General features: G+C 43.1%; 1 protein-coding gene across 1 annotated transcript in view; it reads left to right on the top strand.

Moving 5' to 3' along the window:
• The window catches only part of KCNH1 (potassium voltage-gated channel subfamily H member 1), a 342,230-nt gene that overhangs the window by 30,478 nt on the left and 298,960 nt on the right, over nt 1-12,792 (top strand). The window contains exon 5 of the mRNA XM_006027988.2: nt 4,687-4,805. Coding sequence (XP_006028050.1) covers nt 4,687-4,805 — 119 coding nt within the window. The remainder of the gene's footprint in view (nt 1-4,686; nt 4,806-12,792) is intronic.

The following is a 12,792-nucleotide window of genomic DNA, read 5'->3' as shown; positions in this document are numbered from 1 at the left end:
ATGCTTTCCACGTGCTCCTTAGAGACTTACTACATTTCAGTAATTAAATTCTCTCAATATTTCGTCTGTACAAAGAAGGTTTCAGGCTGGGGATGCTGAACAGGATTTGTCCTACATTTACTGGTTTTTGATCCTGTGGAGCCACAAGCAGAGACTCCCCTGTTTTCAGTGATCTCCTTGTTGATAGACAGCTTGAAGAAAGAACCTGACACAACTGCAGAGTGGACAGGCTGCTGGGAAATGAGAGTGCAGTTTGAGACAAGGAATCAGAAGGAGAGGCTGAGACTTGGAGGGGCAGAAACTGGGACTGGCAGGTTGGAGGGAGAGAGTCTAGGGTTGGCTGTTGGTGGAGTCAGGGATTGTAGTTGTGTGAAGGTAAACTGGAGTCGAATGAGATTTGGGGCTGCCTGAGCAAGAACCTGGTGGGCAGGCTGGCATTAAGAGCCTGAGATTGGAGGAAGACTGAGTGCTGGACAGGAGAAATAGACTGAAAATGGGGCAAGAAAAAAGAGGTGTGAAGATGAGGTGCTGTGGGCCTGGGGAACAGACAAGGAGAAGAGAGAGCCAAAAGGGAGCTGGGTATATGAGAGCAGAGGGCTACTAGATCAAACTTTCCTTCAGTAGAACGGGGCTTCAGGATGTCTCTCTCTTTCTCTTCCTCTGTTGTCAGAAAATATCTGTCATACCCACTGGTCATGTTTTGCACGTCTGCCTCTAGTTGTGCTCTGTATAAAGGATGACATCCACTACTGCTACCAGCTACTGTATTTGCTCATATGGCAGAGGTCTGTACTATAGGCCTGAAGAATTCAAATACTGTTGCTGAACCATGTAGAGGTATCCATATGATTCCACGCAATGGAATTCTATGAGGGTTTTTACTTTTTTAAAACACAGGGAATTACACTAAATGCTACATTAAATGTCCATTGTGAAGGTGGTGAAATCAAGTACTCAGAAATAAGGGAACTAAGATTTGCCTGTGCAAATTCAATTTGTTCCCTTTTGAGTATACATTATGATGTAGCCTTTAGTCTCATGTTCACATTCTGTTTTTCCACAGGATGTCAGCTTCATCCCATGTATGAGACGGTCTTAATTTTGGTCCTTCCTAACTTTTGAGAGCTTAACCTTTCAGGTTTAATGTTTTTAACACATGTTTGTGTACAATCCTTATGTAGAGCCTAAAAAATGCTTCCTTCAGCACCATGGCCAGCACTTATAATTAATCCTTCTCTGGAATACACACTATTCATACCGCCTTGTATACTGTAAACTCTTGCTTTTTTAATACCTTTACATTGGGAAAAAAAAGTCTCTTCCAACTGCCGTGGGTTTATGGCACTGTAAATTCATTGATCCTGATTCTTCAGTCCCTCATATTAGTAGCAATGAGTAACTACTGATGTCAGCTGCCAGCTAAGTTCCTACCAAGGGAACATTTTCTGGCCAGATCCTCAGTTGGCTTAAATTAGCACATCTCCATTAGCTTCAAAAGATCTATCTTGATGCAGACCAGCTGTGGACCTAGCCCTCATGGGAGACTTTTCCATTGTGCCATCTTCTCATAACACCTAATGGGCTATTCAGTAGAGGTGTGCGAAACGGGCCGTATTTGATTCAGATTCAGCCCAAATTGGGGACAGTGATTCAATTTGTTGATTCAGATCACTGTCCCCAATTTGATTTGGCTGAATCCAAATCTGAAGATTCGATGCTGATTCAGAGAATCGGCAATTCAGCCATAGACAGCTTTAAATATTTTTTCTACATACCTTGAGGTACCAGGTGTGGCTCATGAATGCTGTGATGCTGGGGTGAATGGAGAGTCCCACAGAAGCATGGGGGGCTCCCCAGCATGCTTGGCAGTAGGCCCAGAAGTAGACCCAGCTCAGTGATTGGCTGTGGGGGGACCCTGGGTGCCCCCCAGACCCAGAAGGCACCAGTTTCCAAGCCGGGAGAGTGGGGTGCGGGGGAGGGCTCCCACACGCTCCCTGGTGGACCCAGAAGTGGCAGAAAGGGATCTTCCATGGCAGAAAGGGATCTTGGAGTGATTGTTGACTCCAGGATGAACATGGGCTGCCAATGCAAGGAAGCAGTCAGTAAGGCTAACAGCACCTTGTTGTGCATCTACAGATGCATCACAAGCAGGTCCAGGGAGGTGGTCCTTCCCCTCTATGCGGCACTAGTCAGGCTGCATTTGGAGTACTGTGTCCAGTTCTGGGCACCGCACTTCAAGAGGGATGTGGCTAACCTTGAGAGGGTCCAGAGGAGGGCCACTCTCATGGTCAGGGGGCAATAGGCCAGGCCCTACAAAGAGAGGCTGAAGGGCCTGAACCTATTCAGCCTCCACAAGAGAAGGCTGAGAGGGGATCTGGTGGCCATTTACAAACTCACCAGGGGGGACCAGTGAGAATTGGGTGAGGCTCTGTTCCCCCAGGCACCACTGGGGGTTACTAGGAATAACAGCCACAAATTGTCAGAGAGAAGGTTCAGGCTGGACATCAGGAGATGTTACTTTACAGTTAGGGCTGCCAGGCTCTGGAATGGACTCCCAAGGGAGGTGGTGCTCTCTCCTACCTTGGGGGTCTTCAAGAGGAGGTTGGACAGATATTTGCCTGGGGTGTTATGACCCCGGCACTCGTTCCTGGCCGGGGCAGGGGGTCGGACCTGATGATCTATTTAGGTCTCTTCTGACCCTAAGCACTATGAAACTGTGAACCGGAAGTGCTGCTGGCCCACTTCCGGTTCTGCTGCTGAGCACGTTGGGGAGCCCCCCGCACTCCTGTGGAATGCTTCATCCTCCCCAGCATCTCAGCATTCACGAGCCACCTGATATCTTGAGGTATGTAGCAAAAACATTTAAAGCTGTGTCTATGTCCAAATTGCAGTATCTTTCAAAATCAGTTTGGAGGGTTCCAATGTGATTCGGAGAGATTAAAGGATCTCTTGATTTGATTTGGATTCAGAGATTTGGCCGCCGAATCTCCGCCAAATCAAATCAGGAACTGAAGCTTTGCGCAGCCATACTATTCAGAGTTGTGCTTCCAAAAGGAATGAGAACAGGTTTTAAGGTTGGGCCCATTAGTTTTAATGGGATTTCATCAGGGCACAGAGGGAAGAATATTTTCTTATAAATGTATTAATTTTTTCTCATCTGGAAAAACAAAACAACCCCCCCATTATTTCTGGAGCCAGATCCCAGCTGGCACAAGCTAACATGGTTCCCTTGGATTTGTGAGAGTTGTGTTGATTGATCAACTTTGTAGCAGTGATTTATTTCTCTAAAGAGTACTCCTCCTCCATGGGGACAAATGCTGTTCTCCAAACAAAGGTTAGGTTTGGCCTCTTGCATGGAAATGCAGAATTTGTGTACTGCTGAATGCTGTAGGAAGTGATCAGTTGATTTTTAGCAAGTGCTCCTTTAAAAAATGCTACTTTCAAAAGCTGTTTCCTTAGTGGTTTTGTAGGAAGTATTCTCTGCCTCAACAAGTGTTTCTTTGATCCTGCACTTTAAGTGGTTCACTTCTTTGCATATTCCTGGAAGCAATGCCATATTGGCTTTTAGGTGTTGGATTTGGCAGGTTCTACTGAATAGCAAATCCTTGGAATGTACTCTACTTAGAATTTCACGTTCCAGCAAACACTTTCACAATGGCTGCCAAAATGTCCAAAGCAGTGGGCAGCATTTTAAACATTCGAATCCCAGTGATTCTAATAGGGTACTTGCAGGTTAAACTCCCTTGCTGTTCTGCTGGTAATGCTTGCTCCTAACAGTATAATTTTATTTTCATAACGGAGTCCAAATGCCATGAAAGCTTTTCCCAGAGCAGGGCCCTGTTAAGTCTGAGCTAGGCAGCCTTGTTTGGAGTGGGAGTTGAGGGGTGATCAGCGACCTCTTAGAAGGAGCTGAGTGTCTTGCTGGATTGGGACCTAATGCACTGATATTTTGCTTTTAGAAAGTCAGAAAAATCCAAATGCATGTTTTGGCTGTGATATTATGTTTGAAAAGTGAGGATCATAAGGGTCACTGCTATAACTAGTTCTGTCAGCATTACATTAGAGGGCCTTATTTGAGCGGTTTATGAATCAGCACTAAAATGTGCTTTCGGCTAAAATTCAGCAAATGATTTTTAGTCTTAAAGAGGCTGAGTATTTTCCAAGAGTTGGAAAAAGAAATCCGTTTTCTTTTTCCTCCCTTCCATTTGTAGAGGATATAGAATCAGTAATGCTGCTGCTTTCACCTACTTTTTTATTTGTTATGCCTTGTGCATTTTCAGCCTGCATCCACACAACTCCCAACATCTCCGAGGCTAAATTCACTACTGTTGTAAGCAGTTGCAGCTCTTTATGTGCCTGATTCCAATCTGTATAAGTCAGAAGTATCTTCTCATTGGAATGAGATCTGATGCAGATGACTGACTTAAATGAGAGGTTATTCCAGGGCAGAATATTTTCCCCAGAAAATACCCAGTGCCCATAATGGTCTCCTTTCACAGGTACTGAATACCCTCCCTCCCTGCCCCCCATTTACTACACTGATAGACTTTATCTCACATATGATTAAATTATGTCATATTTGGGTCACTGTTGGATTTGTTCTGTCAGGTTGTTTTCAGCTAGGAGAGTCTTCATGTGAATGCAGACTGTTTCTTGTAACTGCTGTGTAATCTCTGTTTTCTCAAGGCTGGGGAAAATTTGCTCGCTTGACACGAGCCCTCACAAGTAGCCGGGGCGTCCTGCAGCAGCTTGCTCCAAGTGTGCAGAAGGGAGAGAACGTTCACAAGCATTCTCGACTTGCTGAGGTAACGTCCTATTTCCCTGAGGGAGGGTATGGGGCATGCCAGTGGTGTGTGGGTGCTATATTAGTGAGCCTTTGTGTGGAATTGCAGCTTATTTTCAGAAGGCCATGTGTACACATCCTTACAGCTGCTATCCTCTAATGCAGTTTGTAAATGAAGAAGCCACCTAATGCATTATAAACAAAGAGCTTGCTTATTTACCAAGGAGTAGTTAGAAGCAGTCCTCATTTCACTTAGATTCATTAAGGTATTGGGGGCTTTCCTCTATGGAGATAATAAAGTAGCCCTAGTTTAAAGCTGTTTGGCACAGGTCAGAGAGCAGGGTGGCAGAAATCCAACAGAAAAAAAGATTAGGCTAACCAACCAGAGAAAAGTGGTTGTAAATTACTAGCAAATTGCCCATCAAGAATGATGAGGGATGGGGGTGGGCACGGACAGTGCCACTACCCACCACCCTGTGCTGCTACCACCTCCCAGGAGCAGCGGGGGGGGTGGGGGGGTGGCAGGAGGGGATAGGAAGCATCTCCATGGTGGCTGCTGCTGTCACCCACTGCCCTGCACTGCCGCCGCTCTGCATCTGGCCTCATGCTACCCCACCCCACTGCTTCGCATCTGGCCCCGCACCACCCCCTCCCCGCTGCTCCACATTTGGCCCCACACCTCCCCCCGTGGGATGGCAGAGCGCTGCCCTGACGGCGGGGATGGAGGGGAGTACCGCTGGCCTCCCCTCTCCCCCCAGCTCCATCCCTGCTGTCTGTCTGTGTGGAGCACTCTGGTTGTTTCAGTAAGCACTGTTGGTGCTAAGACAACCAATCAGAGTGCTCCAAAAGCATTACAGACACACAGACAGATGGACTAAGCCCTTGTGTGTACGTATGTGTGTGTGTACGTATGTGTGTGTGTACGTATGTGTGTGTGTGTACGTGTGTGTGTGTGTGTGTGTACACGTATGTGTGTGTGTGTGTGTGTACATATGTGTATATATATGTGTGTGTGTGTGTGTGTGTGTGTGTATATATGTATATGTATAGAATGTTTGCTTGATACTGTGTAGTGGCCATCATTTTATCTGTGCACAGCCTCTGCCCTTTGCCAGAGGGGTCAAAGCTTGTTGGAAGGAAAGGGATTTCAAGAGCAACTGTGCTACGCTACACATCCCTTTTCCCCTGTCCTTCCTCCCCCTTTGGATGATGTAACAATAAATTCTATCCATAAAATCCTGTGTGAACCAAGTGTGATATTGGGTTCTGCACTCTGATGGTTATCAGATAAGTCATATAATAGTAAAAATACTACCTAATATCTTTCTGGGTGGGTAGTTTTTTTTTCCTCCAAAGCTTTCAATGTTTGCTAGGATTTCAAATTGCTTTTATGAGCATTATTCAGGTAGAAGAGGTAAGGGTGGTATCGTGAATGAGCTGGAGGAAAAAACCCATTGGCAAAGAGCTGAAGGAGTGCAGATGGTTGAGAGAATATGCAGGAGAAAATTTAATCTGAGTCTTTGTGGTCTTCAGAAGTCAGTTGTCTTCTCTTGTTGCGCTCGATCAATTCTATATCCACAAAGGGCCTTGTCATACAGGACATCTAGCACATGTTAAAGTTAGAATATGTTCTGAGCAGTCACATGGTAATGCTTACTGTGATCTTAAAACATATACAGCTTGTGCACAGTGTGAGCTGTACATGCTTTGTTTCAATTACTGGATCCTTGTGGTGCCCTGCACTAGAGTTTCCAATTGGCTCCCGTGTGGTCCCCAGGCTGAGACTGACAATCAGCTGATTGTTGGCCTCAGTCCAGGGACCACATGGGAGCCAGCTGGAAACTCGGGTACAGTCCCAGGGCTGGGACTGACAATCAGCTGGTTCCCCCCTCCCCCCGCCCTTCTTTTTGTGGTAATTTAGGAATATATGTCACTTTTGTTTGGGATCGCACATGACATTGTTTTATAATTTTTCTCACCCAGCTTTAAATTCTCAGGTGTGCACCATGCTCACTTGTTTGAATGTTTATTTTTTAAGAGTATTCAATGATTATCAACAATAATCATTAGCACTCAGATGGTGCTCTTTGTCTGTGCATCTCAAAACATTTTAAAAAGTGCAGTTGGTGGTTTTATCTGCGGTTTGTAGTCTGAGGACTGAATTACAGAGAGGTGATATGAATTGCCCAGGGTTGCCCAATGGCCAGTGGCAGAACTGGGAAGAGAACTTGGGTCTCCTCAGTCCCCGGCCATTGTCTTATTCATTAGACTGCACTGATTCTTTAACAAATGCATGGCTAAAGGGTTTTTAGCTTGTGATTTGTTCTTTGGCCCTGTTCATCACTGACTGAAATTGACATGGCCTAAATTATAGCTTTCTACTCTTATTGAAAGTCAGTTTCATTTGAAAGAATATTGTTGAAATTCTGCAGAATTAAATTCCTTAATCCCATTAAATTCTGCAATAATGTTATGACAAAAAAGAATGAGAAATCTTAGAGTATTTCAAAAGCTAGCACCCATGCTGAATACATCTCATTTATTATTATTAAAAAAACAAACAAACCAAAAACCCCCTTCTGCCATTGCTCTGTCTCAGATCTCTGAAGTAGTCCATGTTCCTAATTGTTATGTACTCAAGCTTCAAAACAGATACAACTCCTTTAATGCAGCTATGTGGCTGGGGGTTGTACACCTTTAAGAACTTGACCTAACCTTCACTGAAGTCCTTTGCTTTTTTTTTTAGTCAGGGGTTCAGTTTTACAAGCTGATTAAAAAACTCCATACAAATTACTGCTTGTGTGAACAGAACCAGCTGATGACCGCAGCCAGCAAAACTGCAAGCAGTTAAGGCAAGCAATAAAGACTGTCTAGTTTAAAGCAATAGATAATAAATAGGTAGATTATAAAGCAAGGATTGGAAAGAGAAATCACAGCAGAATGGAAAAGGGAGGTGTGAGGTGGTGTTTGATAAATGCATATAGGTGTGAATAGAATTTAAGACCACACTTTGCAAGACCATTTGTTTTTGCCACCTTAAGCAAGGGAGCTGCTAAATTTATTAAGGTTTGTAGTCTTGTGATAGTATCAGCCACTAGAGGGAGAGAGAGTCCTTGATATCCCTCAGTGCCCTCATGAGCTTTGTCTACACTAGAACTTTTTGTATCCATTGCCAGCAATGGGCACTACTGGTCTGGTGTTGACAAATAGTTTAGAGAGAAACTTCTTGACATAGCATTGAAAATGATTTAGCCCAATATGCCCCAGCACAGGGTGGAGCCAATCTTTTTGGCAGGCATGCCACAAATTAGCCCTGCACCCTCCATGAGTGCCACTCTTATCCCCTTCCTCTGTCTGACCTGCTGCTCTGCTTTATACTCCCTACTCTGTGTTTCCTGCCTGATCTCTGCCTCTGCTTTCTGCTTCCTGCCCTATCTGCTGCTGTACAGCCTGTCCCCTCCCTGATTTGTCATGTGCCACATGCAGAGGCTGCCCACATCACTTGGAGGCACTTGTGCTATGCAGGTTGGCCAACCCTGTCCTAGCACTTCAATCATTGTCAGTACCAAGGAGGCTGCAGTAATGGTAACAGTGGCTACAAAACACTGCAGTGTATATAAGGTTCTTTGGGTAAATCTGATATCTTTTATTAGAGCAACTCAAATAGTTGGAAAAATCCTTCTCTACAAGCTTTGGGGTATAACTATCCTGTGCTCTAGAGCACAGACCAACTGCAGATGCTTCCTCAGCCTAAGGGTATTTATACCCGAAAACTTGCAAAGAAGAATTTTTCCAAAGATTTGAGTTGGTTTAATAAAAGATATCAAATTTACCAAAAGAACTTTGTCTGCCTATGTCCTTACACCAACACGGCTACAACCTATACCCCTGTAGTGTATATAAGACATTGTTGTAAATTAATCTGCCATTGATTAATTGTCTCCATGACTGAATTTAGTACCTCTGATAATCTGCCTCAACATATGCCATGATCTTGGAAAAGTAGGCGAGCTCTTGACTAGTGCTTGCATTAATACCACACATTAGAATGAAATGCATTCATATACAAATAGGAGAATGCAGAACAGGGAGCTTGCTCATTTTGTATTTGAGAGAGAAGTATCACTCAGCAATGAAAGAATTCAATTCTGGTTAAGGAGGATCATAGCATGAAGACAGACCTGCCTTTTTGGATCACACTGAAAAGTGAAAGCTTAAACTGGTACTATCTGTGCTGTACCATTATGGTTGGTACTGCTGAAATTGTCTTCATCTTCTGATAGCTTTGGTATCTTTGAATTGTGGGCCACTTCTTTCTCTTCCTGTAGCCCCCACATCTGCCTTCTTCCTTATGCTTCTCCAATGAACTTCAAGACCAAACACTTCTTTCATTTCCTTCTCTTTAAATATTTGCTTTGTAATCTATGTCCTAACCACAGAATCAGTTTGGGGTCTTTGTTTAGCAAGGATTGGATATGAATTGCTCCTCTGGAGTCAAGTAATAGGAGTTTTTGTGGGCTGATGACACTTCAACAAGATGCGAATTAAGTCCTGAGAGAGAACTTATTATTGCAGCTTCTTGCTGGCTGATAAGATTTTGCAGAAATTCCTATTTGTGTAATTGGCAGGTTCATTACAAGTAATAAAGGACAGGGACATGGTTTACACATCTGGAATGAGGCCTTTTTTAATTTGCCAGTTGAATATTGAGCACATTATTTTAAAATGATGGCTGGTCCTGGAGTATGAATTGCCTCACTGTTTAACAGGAGCAATTGCACTGAAGTCAGGGGAGTTATCCCAGTGTAAAAGCAGAATTTGTCTAATAAAACAAAAACAAAGCTAATTTTCTTTACTAAGTTGGTGCTTAGTTTAGTCTGGTTTGGGAGTCATCTTTATTCTGTAAGTCCCTGGATAGTTTTGTACCAGAGGTTTCATAACTGTTCCGTAATATGTCTGCACATGTCTCACTCACTCTCTCTCTCTCTCCCTCCCTCCCTCCCTCCCCACTTCACTAACATTTAGCCTATTTGGAGGTTTTAATCTTTTAAAACTTGTTTAAAACCCATCCTCTTTCTTTTCCTGATAGTGTCTCATGTCTGGCAGTCACTCCAGAAGTTGCTTCATTTATTGAAGTACGGTTAGTGTTTTTAGTACTGGCATCCCTTGGCACCCCACTCTCAGAACAGTGCCCACTGTGAAAGGCACTGCACAAACACTGAACAGAAAGGCATTTCCTGTCCAAAAGTGCATTATCTCAAAAAAGGGACTTGATTGGCAGCTACAGATTTGTTTTTCCATAGAACAGGTGCAATGCAAGCAGTGCCAGCTTAAGGTTTTGCCCTGGCCAAAGTCAGTATGACCTGAGGAGGTATTTGTTTTCATGCCCATTCTGTTCTGGGCTTCTCTGCCAAGAGTGCCAGGTACTGCCATCTGTGAGAGGGAATGAATGTCCACATCATAAAATTATTGAGCACTAGAGATGACCATCTTTTGTCACGTGCCAGTAAATAGGTGCCAGATGATGACCACTTAGATTTCTCTTGTCTGGTATTATATTAGTTTTAATGTGGAAAGTTTCAGGCTCTTAATGATGGGGCGTGATGCAATTTTGAAGGGACACCATGAATCTGCTTTGAAATGATAAACTAACCAATGCTGTTTTGTGGTTTGACTGCTAGACAAATGATTATGAATCCCTGTCCCTAGACATTGGACACAGCATTCCCTGTACTGATGATAAAGTGAAATGTATGCTGTACCTTCACTGTGCAGCTCTGTGTAAATAAGATTAAATTACAATTAAAGAATGCAGTCAGTATATGCAATAAAATTAGCTAAATTAAACTGGTGCTTAGTGGCACTACTTAGTAAAGGCTTGCCAGCATTTTTATTCTAAACACTGTTTTTCAGGGACATCGCTGTTGCTATTTCCAGGTGAAATTTGGTATCAAGGTGCTCAGCCTAGGAAGTTATGTATTTGTCTGTGTGTGAGAGAGAGAGAGCGAGAGAGAGAGAACTGCAAACTATTTGATTTTTTTTTTCCAATCAGAAAGGCCTCAAAAATAAATAAATTGTTGTGGCAATTTGCTGATGAATTTTATGTGTACTGACTGGTGACATTTAATTACCATTTCTGTAACACATCTTTGGTAAAATCTTTATTTTATGATACATTTTAAAAAATTGACACAGCCAGGCAAAGCTTTAATGAAAAGTGTCATTTATACACTCAAAATAATATTCTATTTTCTTAAGAGCTAGTTAAATATCATGCATCATTACCACAAATAATAAACACAGATAATACATCTGTAGTAGAGGGTGAACCATAAATAACTGGGCTAATACTTCTCTTAATTATTCCCTGTAACAAATTCCCTTTTTTCTTTGATATAAATGCATAATGGGGGAAAAAACCCATCTAAAAACAGGGCTGTTTCATTTATTTAGAAATATACTTATGACAGTAATGAAGTATTTGCTTATTACACGTGGGTTTCAGCCCAGGACATCAGTTTATAGAGCTGCTTACATTTTCTCCATAGTTATTTTCATATTAATCTTTTTTTTTTTCTTTCTCTGGGAGGAGGCATGTATTGCTACTGAATGGAATATAGTTAGTACACAGAGTTTGGTAACTACAACAGATCTTAGGGGATAGTTCCCCACTGAAAGCTCTAGCTGAGATTGTGCTTCAGGGTGGTCCAGCCCTTTGCAGAGCTCAGAGAAGTGCAAGGGAAGCATTCCTGTATGCCAGCCTTTAGACTGGTACAGCATGTTCCTCTCCCTGTGTGTCATCAGCTCCACTGCCCAGTGCAGAAGGTGTGTGGATACAGCTCTGCCTCTCTCCTCTTATCTCTTTGGAATGGCAAATGTGATGCATTTACAGAGAGATCAGCTTCTTAGAGCTGAGGGGGTTTTCCTCTTCCAGTGTTTTAAAACTGGATTTATTGCCTGTGAACAGTGCTGCTCTGTCGGCTTTGGTGAGTGACTTGCCCTCAAGACAGGCAGAGGTAGTACAAGCTGAGGCACTGCTTTCCCTCCATGTCCATAGGTGAGAGGGTAGTTCATTCCAGTGGCTTTGGTTCTCTTTCTGAGAATGCCATCAAAATGCCTCCCATTAGAGACTCAGCAAAAGCAGGGACCTTATGCTCATTTCAGACAGGTTCACAGAGCTGTCATCTGGACCAGAATGGTACAGATAACATGCAAAGTGAGTCTGATATGTGGCTGTTCATTGTGGAGGAAAACAGCATTATTTACAGGACAGAAGGGAAGTGAGGCATCCCTTGTTTTCATTTTCTATGCAGTGGTTATTGGGCCTCCAACAGAACACTGAAGAGTAATTCTGTCTCTATATTGACAATAGTGTTTAAAAAAACCCAAATCACTAAAGCCATGCATCTTCATAACAACTTTTGATGGGGAGGTCTGATTCTCTCTACATTTTCATTAGGCTCTTTGTCAGTATAACTTTATGGGCTCCTGTACACATGGAGGGAGCTGGCTCTGACACACTTAAAATTCAGTGCATCAGAGCAGGCTTAATTAATGAAGTCTGCTGGAGAGCGGAAATTACTGCACTCCAGCAGACTCTAGTGTCACGTGTATCGGCATCCCTGCACTGAAAAATGGCGGCGGAGTGCTTTGAACTAAAGCTTGTTTGTTGTGCTTTAGATATGCCCCACACCTCCCAGAGCATGTATAAAAATGCCCTATGAGTCTACTGAAGATATTCCTGATTTACTACTGAGTAGCTGAAACCAGAATTTGGCCTCAACTTTCTAAGTTAGACAAAGCTCAATTTTGCCTGCCTTTGTTCTTAACCTACATTTACATGTATGAATACAATTGTAAGTTTCCCAACAACCTTTTACTTATTTACATAATGCCAAGTGTTCAAAAGCACTTAGTATTGATTGGTAGGTGGGAGCTTTACCTTGACATTCAGGGAGAGCAGGGCTAGGCCAGAGCTTTTGAAAATTCCAGAGCCTATATATATATAT

This window comes from Alligator sinensis, unplaced genomic scaffold, assembly GCF_000455745.1.
Source record: "Alligator sinensis unplaced genomic scaffold, ASM45574v1 scaffold633_1, whole genome shotgun sequence".
NCBI classification, from domain to species: Eukaryota; Metazoa; Chordata; order Crocodylia; family Alligatoridae; genus Alligator; species Alligator sinensis.
The sequence above is the reverse complement of the archived record's forward strand: the minus strand, read 5'-3'. Positions and strand labels throughout refer to the sequence as shown.